Source organism: Canis lupus, chromosome 35, assembly GCF_011100685.1.
Source record: "Canis lupus familiaris isolate Mischka breed German Shepherd chromosome 35, alternate assembly UU_Cfam_GSD_1.0, whole genome shotgun sequence".
NCBI lineage: Eukaryota > Metazoa > Chordata > Mammalia > Carnivora > Canidae > Canis > Canis lupus.
The window spans coordinates 21,880,557-21,892,348 of record NC_049256.1 but is presented as its reverse complement, the minus strand read 5'-3'; the positions used below and the strand labels follow the sequence as shown (position 1 = coordinate 21,892,348).

General features: G+C 40.7%; 1 protein-coding gene across 1 annotated transcript in view; it reads right to left on the bottom strand.

Annotated features, from left to right (window-relative positions):
• Window positions 1-2,693: 2,693 nt before the first annotated feature.
• LOC102151579 overlaps window positions 2,694-11,792 on the bottom strand; it is a 338,066-nt gene continuing 328,967 nt past the window's right edge. Inside the window, exon 9 of the mRNA XM_038583970.1 lies at window positions 2,694-2,789. Coding sequence (XP_038439898.1) covers window positions 2,694-2,789 — 96 coding nt within the window. The remainder of the gene's footprint in view (window positions 2,790-11,792) is intronic.

Genomic DNA, 11,792 nt, shown 5'->3' with positions numbered 1-11,792 from the left:
ATTTACAGGCCAGACAAGATCATTTTCATGACAAAAGCATATCGCCCGACTGATATCTGAACATCACAGAGGCTCATTTTGGCATGAGGTCATATTAAGTGTGCCTCTGGACTCAACATGTACTTTCTTATTTCAAATTAAGAGGAAGAACTGGGGACGCCGGGATGGCTCAGTGGTTGAGCATCTGCCTTTGGCTCAGGGTGTGATCCGGGAATTCCAGGACTGAGTTTCATATCTGCCTTCCTGAATGGAGCCTGCTTCTCCCTCTGCCTATGTCTCTGCCTCTCTCTGTGTGGCTCTCATAAATAAATAAATAAATAAATAAATAAATAAATAAATAAATAAATAAATAAATAAATTTTAAAAAAAGAGGAAGACTGACCAACGGTACTCATCAAAATGCTGACTTGGCAGAAAAGGAATAATTATCAATACTCAGTACTGTCTCGGCAATTGAAGGAGTTGATAACCCCACGTCCTCTCAGACTCCTGTGCTCTTCAGTGTAAACAGTCTTCCTCTACTTCCATCTACCTATATGTTCATAAAACTTTCCTTCTAAAGATTCAGGCCACCTTATACATCTTCTTTTGATTGTCCTTATGAAAAGAAATCATTGTGCAACTCCATGAAGAGGGGAAAGGTGATGCTCATGAATCTTTTTTTTTCAAATGGACAAACAGGTATGGAAATTAAATAGTGAAATTACCACAGTGAAGGAGGACCAACATTCCTGTTTTCTGACTTCCTAGACAGCTTTTTCTGGAGCCACAGCACAATTATCTCATGGCATTTCAATGACATTAGTGTGGGAGTTCACAAATTCAGATCAGAACAGATATACACAGCTCAGAGTCAATGGCCATAATGGATTTAAAGTGCTTAGCTAGTTTAATTCCACCTATTTGAAAAATAAGATGAACAACTTCCAAATTTAAATATACCTTCCCTTAAGTTGCTCTCAAAAGAGGATGATTTTTCTCCAGTAACATTTCTTTTTTTTGTTTGTCTGGGTTTTTTTTTTTTAATGAATTTATTTATTCATGAGAAACACAGAGACATAGGCAGAGGGAGAAGCAGGCTCCCTGCAGGGAGCCCAATGTGGAACTTGATCCCAGGACCCTGGGATCATGCCCTGAGTCAAAGGCAGATGATTAACCACTGAGCCACCCAGGTACCTTTTTTTTCCTTTCCACATAAATTTGTTTTTAATAAAGGAGTTAATTTTCTTCCGATGTAAAACGATAGCAGTTAAAAACTTCATTTTTAGGGATGCCTGGGTGGTTCAGTGGTTGAGCGTCTGGCTTTGGCTCAGGGTATGATCCTGAATTCCTGGGATGGAGTCCCACATCGGGTTCCCTGCAAGAAGTCTGCTTCTTCCTCTGCCTATGTCTCTGCCTCTTTCTCTGTGCCTCTCATGAATAAATAAAATCTTTAAAAAATAATAAAAATAAATAAATAAAAATAAAAAATTAAAAATTAAATAAATTAAAAATTTCATTTTTAAAAGTAAAATACATACGAACAAGTAACTATGGAAATTTTACATGAAAAAAATGAGGAGTCAGGGATTTCCTAAAAGAGAAAATAAAGGGCATAACAGTTTTTAGAGCCACGTGAACTGTAATTACTTTGCTAAGAGACTATAAGCCAGCTGTGGGCCAACCTTACGACATCCAGAGCAGAGCCTATTCTTCATACGAATTTTTTTATTGCAGATATACTAATTGGTTCTTTATATTTTCAGAGGGTGTTATGTTAATAACTGTCTACTGAGAGTACTTTTAGGACTGGAAATATTGGCTTTCTCCAGGTGAACTCTCACATCACCTTAATTCACCCAGGTGTGAACTGAAGGCTGGTCAGTATTTTTCTCAGTCACATTTAAGAGGAAGTTGCTTGAGGGGAAGGGGGTGCCTGGGTGGCTGCCTTTGGCTCAGGTCATGATCCCGGGGGTCCTGGGATGGAGTCCCAGATCAGGCTCCCTGCAGGGAACCTGCTTCTCCTTCTGCCTGTGTCTCTGCCTCTCTCTCTGTGTCTCTCATGAATAAATAAATAAAATCTTAAAAAAAAAAAAAGAGGAAGTTCCTTGTCCATGGATCCTGACAACATGTTAGGAGAAAGGAGGCGTAGGAAGGGGACATCCCTCCACGTGTTCCAGCAGGATTACAGTAAGCATCAGACTGCCAAACTTCCCCCAAATGCTTTTCTACCACCGTCTGGAGTATCTCATGAACTCATCCTCACACAGGGGAACAGAGACTTGCAGAGGACAGGGAAACAAGGAAACTTTGAGTAACCAGAGTCCAAGTAACAGAGGAATTCTGGCTTCAGTGCATATTTGCCCTTCTAACAGTTTGGAAGACTACCACCTGTGATTTAAGGGAAAAGCATCAAAGCCCAAATGAAAAAAGTGGGTTTTGCCTTTGGAGGAAAGGTTTATGGTCAACAGAACTATAAGAGAGGGACAAACACCACCAGGTTGAGGAGAGTGTGTGCATGAGGCTCTCTCACTATGGAAGCAGGGGGTCACCTTCAGGGTGGTGGCAGTGGTGTCTCCAACCATCCGAGACTCAGGCATGCCCAACAGGAGGGGTCCAGCCGTACGGCAGGAGGGCTCCTCAGGACAAAGTACAACCTGGGATCAGTCCCCTCACAACCCCCCTGCCCCACTACCCCCAGAAGTCAGCTTTGCTTACATTTCTGACCAGCTTGCAGACAGGAAGCATTCCCGGCCTGACAAAGAGGCAAGCAGAAGCTCAGAGTAGATTGCATTTCTGAGGTTCCAATGCTTTAAAAACGGAAACCATATGGGAATTATTTTATTATTCCACGGAAGCCTTCAGGTGGCTTTAAATTAAAAGGAATATTATCAACCACATCCCTGGGCTCTTTATTCCCCCTTCTGCATTCCCTCCTCCTCTTTTCACATCTTACAAGCCCTGTGATTTAACAGTGGAAATTCCCTAAATATAAATTAAGCATTATGTCCACCCAAGAAACTCTTCCTGGCACTCAACCAGTAGTTTGGCATTAAAATCTTTCATGTGACTCCTGGGAGATTAAGTGAGGGGGTCAGGGGAGGAAAGAGAGAGAGAGAGAGAGAGAAAGAGAGAGAGAAAGAAAGAGAGAAAATGAATGAGGAAACAGATTTTTCCTTCTTGAGAATTACTCTCCAGTATGTAAAGATACTTGTTGAAAAGTATACATTCCAGTGTCAGAAGGGATGTCATCTCCTTGAAGAAATGTAACCACCACACCAAAATGTAGGTCACATCTCTGAGAAATGGCACCAAAATTTTGTGCAGCAGTAACTACCGCGCATACAGATTTCCTATAGCGGGCACCAGGGCCGGTGTGATCAACCCCTCCACAGCCAAACACCTAGCCCTTATGTCTTACGTCTGAAGAGCTAGTCATACTGAGGGCCTGAGTCAGGCTCAGATGATAACACTGCAGCAAGACACTCTTCCCAAATCCTTGTAACTTGTAATAACCAAAGTTTACGTCTTGCTCACACCACATATCCAATCCGGATCAGGGTACCCTTTCCATGAGGCCCCCTCAGGGATCAGACGGTGCAGGCTCCATGTCAAAGTGTGTTTCCATTAAGGTAGGTAGGAGGGATAAAGTAAATCCTATAGTGACTCCTAAGGCTTCATCTGGGAAGTAACATGTGACCTTTGCTCACATTTCATGGGCCAGAGCCAGTCACATGATCATGTCTAACATGAAAGGAAGGAAGAAAGTACATCCATATGGAGTGTCCCGAAGGAGGGCAAACAGATGCATTTCTGAGCATCCTAAATGACCACAAGAGTCTCACAAAGGCTTTAAAAGACAAAAACACCTCTTAGAACCCATAAAAGGTATCATTTGATTCTTGAGGTACATATAGATCTCCTCATAATCACTCCTAGCCTCCAGGACAGGGAATTCAATGTCTGCCTGCCAAAAAAAAAAAAAGGCTGGACAATATGTTACAGTAGCTCTGACTCCACTGAAGCCCAGGGTTAATACATCAGGTTAAGCCAGAAGACAAAAGTCTTATAGCCATCGATAACAAAGATAACGTGAAATGAGTGAATAATGCCATCTTTTCCTCAAGTACTTCCTCGGTTCCTTAGGAGGCAGGAAAGGCATGCTCAGCCTCCAGTAAGCTTGTTAAGACAAATTCATAAAGATATATGGAAAGAATTTCCTCACTAGTCACTTAAAGAGGACCAAGAGCATATTTCATCACTCACCTACCCTTAATGCAGATGCAAATCTTCTCCCCATTAAGCACTCGGGGACACAGTATTCCATTTTAATATGAATAAGTCTCTCTCCACTTAGTACATACAAAATGGCAAAAGAATGTCTGCATAAATCTTGGCTTTCCCAAGAAACCGTCCAAAAACTATGTTATCTAACTAAGAGAGAAGCTGAAGGTCAAATGGAAAGGAATACATAGAAGAGGAACCTTATTTTCCCTAGCTCTGAAACACTTTCTTAGCATTCCTTCTCTGGTACATTAACCCTGCCCTACACCCTCAACTTTTAAATGGGGAGGAGTAAAGGAAGTGAATTGGAGAGAGACTTGAAGGCTTTTAGTACTGTTAGAATACTGCTTACTGTTTACTAGATACATGGAGAGACTTAAATAAAAAATTCATGCCAAACAGTAACTGTACAAGAGACCAGCTGTTCTTATTTATTCCAACAGACATGGTTACAAGACTCTGAACTCTATTATCCAGGCTCAGCCAACTACTCCAGCAACAATCGCACAGGCTTTGAAGCATTTGGGGTTGCAGAACAAGGTCTTCATTTTACAGAGAAATGCTGAAGACAGTTTATTCTAAGAACTCTAGGTTCTACCTGAAAGCTATAAAGTATACCCAAAAAATAAAATAAACAAACCAAAACAACAACAAAAAAATCCAAAAAAACAAAACAAAACTCACTGTAAACTCAGCTCCTAAATTACTTTCTTTCTCCCCCACCCCTATGCCCAAACAGGCCAGCTCCCCTCATGCACAAGTTCTCATGCTCATCCTTGATGCCTGATGACATCCTTTGACATAGAACCAGATACTGATGATCCCAAGACAGATAGCCTTTCAAGGGTGAATCTGGAGTGAATGCATGGACCTCCATCCTGGAAGGTCCTCGAATACAGTCACCTCACGTGAGAGGTTTGTGAGCACTCTTATTTTTTATTTTCTTATTTGGAACCACATCAGTAAGTGGCTGAAGACCGTGTAACTGCAAGGAAGCAGCTCTAAAGACTAGCTTTTAAGTATTGAAGGGACAAGTGCAAAAGCAACCTCTACTGTAACAATGGACTTTCCAGAGTGTTTTCTTTTTTTTTTTATTTTTTTTCTTTTTATTTTTTCCAGAGTGTTTTCAAAGCACTCTGTGCTGTGCTAAGAGCTTTATCTTCTCATTTAAACCTCAAAACAATCCTATGAGAGGTGTCCAGTGATTTTCTTCCAAAGACATGGTTTGCAAAGGGAGGGAAAGAGTGTCACTTGACACTGGAGAAACCTGGCACTACGTGACCTCATCCACGTGATCAAGGTCAAGAGTGCAAAGCCATGTCGAATGTGTCCATCCTTGATGGGAAGCGTGGAGAACAGTGATCCACCTCTGCAGTCTTTCTCTCAAAAATGCATAACTCAGTCTAATCTTGAGGAAAACATCAGGTGAAACCACAAATCAGAGACAGTCCACACCATACTACCTGGTATGCCTCAAAACTGTCAAGGTCATCAAAAACAAGTCTGAGAAACAGTTACAGAACAGAGGAGTCTAAGGACATATGAGTAAATGTCATACATCCAGGAGGGGATCCCCAAACACAGAAAAGGCATTAGGAGAAATTCATGAAATTCAAATAAATTCTACAGTTTAGTTAAATATAAAGTACCAATGTGAGTCCTTTAGTTTTGACAAACACACCTTAATAAGGTAACATGGGGTGCCTGGAGGACGCAATTGGTTGAGCATCCAACTTGATTTCAGTTCAGGTCATGATCTCAGGATCATGGGATTAAGCCCCGCATTGAGCTCTGAGCTCAACAGGGAGTCCACTTCAGATTCTCTCCCTCTCCCTCTGCCCCCTCCTGCTCTCACATGCGTGTGTGCATGCTCTCTTTCTCTCTCTCTCTCTCTCTCTCTCTCTCAAATAAATATTTTAAAACATGGCAACATGATAACAATAGGGAAACCAGATGAAGGATATATGAATATTTTTCTGCTATCTTTGCAACTTCTCTGTTGATCTAAAACTATTCTACAATAAACTTATTTTACAAAACCTCTGAGGTTAATGCTCTTTATCTCCCTCCTAGACAGGAAAACGTATAGGGTAAACAGCTTCCCAAAGTTACAAGCTAACTCGTCAGATACATCTACTCCACATTGAAGGAACCAGTGGAATAGGGCTATAAAATATGCCCTTGCCTAAGATCTATTAATATGATTTTATGCCAGATACATGCTAAGAAGCGTCTGCTAAAGGCATTTCACTTACATCCCTCATAATAATGCACTTGTATCTTAGCACACACTTTTAAATAAAGAGGCCATAACATTATATTCTCAATATCTCATCTTTATGTCCATCACAAATTTCAATTACTCAGTCAATGCCATGTGATGATCACATTTAAAAAGAATTAGTTTCAGGTTTTGCAAAAACGTTGATGCTTCAACATTCCATAAGAAGAAAAAAACATTAGCCAATGGACATTTCACCCCTCATGCTCCATCTCTCACTCTTCCTTGTTAACACCCACATCTTCTCATCCGGATGCTGGATATTTCAGTGCTCCTATGCTCAGCCTGTTGCTGTAATGGGATGAGGGGATTATAAACCAGGATACCCTTCAGGAGGAAATGCAGCTATCAACAGAAGACCAGCATATGCTTTGGGTTTCATCAGATCCTGAGAGATACAAGATCAGCTGTGGCTACTCCAAAACCGAAAGAAAGCAAAATGCCATCTGAAATACAAATGCTAACAGTGTTATCTACTGAACCAATGTTTCCCACAATGTGAAGCCAGCCTCTCTGGGAAAACTCTAACATCTTCCCAGGAAAGCTCATGTGGTCCAAGACATATTCTTTTTTTTTTTTCCCCTTGAGATTTGCCAAAAAATCAGACAGTAGGATTCAACAAATATTTCTAAATACTGTACTTAATATATTGTTCTCTGTGAGACGATAAAGTGGAAGTTATCCAACAACTAAGAAAACAGGCTGCCGTCTTTGTGTGATTAGATTAGGCTGTCTAAAGTCATGTTTTTCTCAATCGTGTTCTATTTACAAGGGTTTTTTATTGCTTTTGTTTTTCAAGGCAAGTAATTCCTCAAATTATTGATTTTATCACTCTGGGCTTGTTTCAGGAACAGCTTAAACTCTCCCCACCCCGGACCCTTCTTTATACTTTAAAGTATCCCAAGACAATTAGCTAATGGCACCATATCTGGCTTAACAGGAGAGAAGGATACAGAGAAAAAGAGGATGTGAGAATAACCAATTTTCCCACAATATCACAGAAAACCAGCGGGGGAGCTGGACAGATGGAGCTAACTCTCCTGATTTACTGAACAATGAAAATAGAACCAAATCCAAAGTTTGACTTGTTCTCTTCACCAATGGGAAAGAAATGAGCAAAATTCATAAAGCCACAATCATTCCCCCAGACAAATATACACAACAACAACTTGGCAAATTGATACTCATCCAAAACAGATCCTTTCTCAAGAATCTTTGTTATTTTTATAGCTGAACTCATGAAAAATCTTTTCATTTGGGATGCCTGGGTGGTTCTGGCTAGAATTTCAAAATTTCCAACCTTTTACCAACAGAAGAGGCCAACATATTGAGAGGCCACAGGGAAAGTGACACTTCCAGGAGCAGCCATCAGAAGACTGCCTGTTGGGTAGATTCTTGGGGATTCAGAAGCATGTAAGCTTCTAGATGAGTATCTGCACTTCTGGGGAATCCTGATCCTCCCTCAGATATCCTATTCATATCCTCCACAGTCTCAGCATTCCAGACAGACGGACACTGAATTCACCACGCTAATCTCTCCCCTTCGAATCCTGTCCTACCACCCCAAAGGACACCTGCTGAACATTAAACTGAGATTGAGTTTCAAAGCCAAAAGCCTACAAAATAAGTAGAGGTCAGATTTTTCAAAGCATTTGCCGCTATGCTTTTGAGAGTCCTTTAAAGTTTTCATAAATGGTGTCAAGTTTGCCCAGTGATTTTCTGCTTGCTTGACCTGGAGTCACCAACTATCCACATGGTAGGAAAAACTTAACCATGTGAGATAGTATAGACCAGATAAAACACATATGTAAGAACATGAAGCAACAGGTCACTATTTAGTGCTTGCATGTCCACAGAATTTTCCGATTAGTATTAATAGCTCCGTTGGTAAAGCCACAGTTATCAGTCTAACAAGTAGAACTGATTCAGCCATTTGCCATGTGGAAAGCACATACCAGCACTTGTACAGTGTCTGGCACACATATATCAATGAATAAATCAACCAGTAGTCTTTGACATCTACTCAACAGCTATCTGCGGGAACGAGTGGGGAGAAAAGCTCTTTTGCTTCCTGATCCTCACAAGTATTTCTGGATAAATTTTACTCTTAAAATTATATTTCCATGATTAGCCTTTGTTCCATTACTCAGGCAATACATATAAATATTAGAATATTGTTAAGAACAAACAGGCAAAAATAAAAATACATTACTACCTTTGAGTCACTGAGAGATAATAACTTTAAGTTTTATATATAAATCTCTCTCAAACTATTTCTAAGACCCAGACATCCATGTATGCATACAACACAGTATTTTTAAATAGGAGCATAGAAAAAGCTACAACACTGTTTTAATGCTTCATTTGGTATTTTATTGTGCTTTTCTACTATAATTTATATGGCCACCCTAATACTAGGTTAGACAATTATAAAATTCACATCAAAAATAAGATTGTGATAAAGAATCCTTGTAGTAAACCCTTTTACACTTGTTCGATAATAATCTCAGGATAAATTTGCCTTGGAGCTGTTTTGCCAGAACTATGAAAAAGCTCATTTTGTAGCTTTTGATCTTATATACTGCAAAACAGTCTTCAAATAGTACATAAAATTCCCTCCTCCATAAAATCTTTTCTCCCCATGCCTATAGGGATATTGGATTTCTAATTATTCCCCAACTTACCCAGTTTTGATAGTTCAAGAGTGGATCTTACTTTATTTTATATTGTTTCAAGGGTGATTGTTCTCATATTTAAATATAAGTAATATGCATAATATTTTGAAACAGCAGCTCAACATGGATGTTCATAACCAATAACTTACACAAGTAGCTTTGGTAAACTAGTCATTGCTTAAGAGGTACAATATAGATTGAAGTCCTAGTGTGAAATGGTCGGGTTTTCTACTTTTTATTTTTATTTTTTTGAGATCATTCAAAACTTTTGTAGAAATTTCCTAAAGCTCAATATACATCAGAGTGGTTCAATTAGAAGGAGAGATGTGGTTTTTGTTTATTTTTAACTAGCACCATCACCTTACCATCAGATATTTAAGAATATCACATTATCACGGCGCCAGGATGACTCCATCGGTTAAGCATCTGCCTTCGGGGATACCTGCGTGGCTCAGTGGCTGAGCGGCTGCCTCTGGCTCAGGGCATGATCCTGGGATCCAGGATCCAGTCCTGTATGGGGCTCCCTACAGAAAGCCTGCTTCTCCCTCTGCCTGTGTTTCTGCCCCTCTATGTCTTTCATGAATAAATAAATAAATCTTTTTTTCTTGAAAAAAAAAAAAAAAAGGGATCCCTGGGTGGCGCAGCAGTTTAGCGCCTGCCTTTGGCCCAGGGCGTGATCCTGGAAACCTGGGATCGAGTCCCACGTCGGGCTCCCGGTGCATGGAGCCTGCTTCTCCCTCTGCCTATGTCTCTGCCTCTCTCTCTCTCTCTCTGTGTGTGTGTGTGTGTGACTACCATAAATAAATAAAAATTTAAAAAAAAATTTAAAAAAAATAAAGCATCTGCCTTCAGCTCAGGACATAATCCCAGGGTCCTGGAATGGAGCCCCACATCAGGCTCCCTGCTCAGTGGGGAGTCTGCTTCTCCCTCTGCCCCTCCCCCTCCTCCTGCTTATTCTCTCTCAAATAAGTAAATAATATCTTAAGAAAAAAAGATTATCACATTCTCTTTAGTTCATGGCTCACTTGAGTTTTGCTTTAAACTGGCATGTATGTCTACAAATATATGTGTATATGCACATACATCTATACAAAGGCAGACATCTACATACTTTTGATATATATCCACGGGCACCAAATCTTGCATTTTTCCCCTTAGTCCCAGTAAATCGGCCACTGGGATGCTATGAGCTACACTTGCTCTGTCCCACGTCCCACAAATACAACAGGCCTGTCTTAGCTCTGTGAGGAGGGAGCCCAGCCCCACACAGTCATCATAACTGACATCTGTGGGCAAGACACCGAGGTACACCTCACTCACATGTGCCTGTTGGAGAATGCTCACTCACACACCTGCTTTAACGGTGTGAGTTCAGCCTGTGGGTTTTCCTTGATTGATGTCGGTATAACTGCTTCATGTTCTCTGTGGGTGAAGGGAAGTGGGCTCTGCTCAAAGCAGTTTGCGGTGCCTTCATACTTCCACTTGAGATTACACAAGGAATAGCAAGTTAAAGACATGGGCGCATGTGCCTGTAGGCTCTCCATACCCTCACTGACAGAACAAAAAGGCACTCAACCCTAAAATAAAACAACAAAAAAGAGGCTTTGAAAACCAGGAAACAAGCAAGCAGAGGAAGCATCTGTCGCGCTCTGCAGAAACCTTCCACCACGAATCACACACACATACCACCACCGCCCCCACCACCACCATCAGACCACTGATGGCACGACATCCAGGACTTCTTAGAGACTCTTCATTTTACTCGACTAAGTGAAGTGGTGTGTTGCTCAAACCGTAAGAGTATTCCTTGAATTGTTCTGACCCACAAAACCGGGGGATGAGTTGGGCAGAGAATGCCTACCTGAGCAAACCTCATAACCCTAGAAGAGACTCAATCTATCCTTTGAACAGGTTGTGATAGATCACTGTCCACGTAGGTAGCTTTTCATCTTTTCACATCCATTTCTGTTTTCAAAATAGAAGCCTGCTAAGAGAAAAATCCAATTTTGGATCTTGGTACCCCCACCCCCAGCCAAACCATCCGCCACGTATGTCCCCAGATGGGTAATCTGACAACACTCCACTAGCTTCAATTGCCTCATGCTGTGTACTCCTTTCAGGCTTTCTTCTATGAGATTTAAGGCAATAACTGTCATTTTAGGGAAAAAATGGTAACAGAAAAAATCCAAGCAGAACATACCTATATATTCTAGCCAAGTATATGCCCAAACAAAAGAAAACAAAACAAAAAAATCACCAATTGGATGACAGAACATTTCTGGCTTTTTAAACCATCCTTACCCCAAGTCAAAGGACCTAGAGTGATGCTGACAAAAACATAATAATTTTATTTAGTTGAGCTATGTAAAATTGCCATGTTTGTATAACTGCAATACTGACAAGTTCCTAAGAATCAGCCTGAATATTTCCTTGGATTTTCAACATGTCACAATACTTGTGGGTGATTTGGATGAAAAGTTGATAAAGGGCAGAAAATCACCATTTTCTTCATCTCCAATTTTCAGCCTTTCTCTTTCCTCTCTTTGCCTCCTCAACAGGGTCAGATGGAGGTG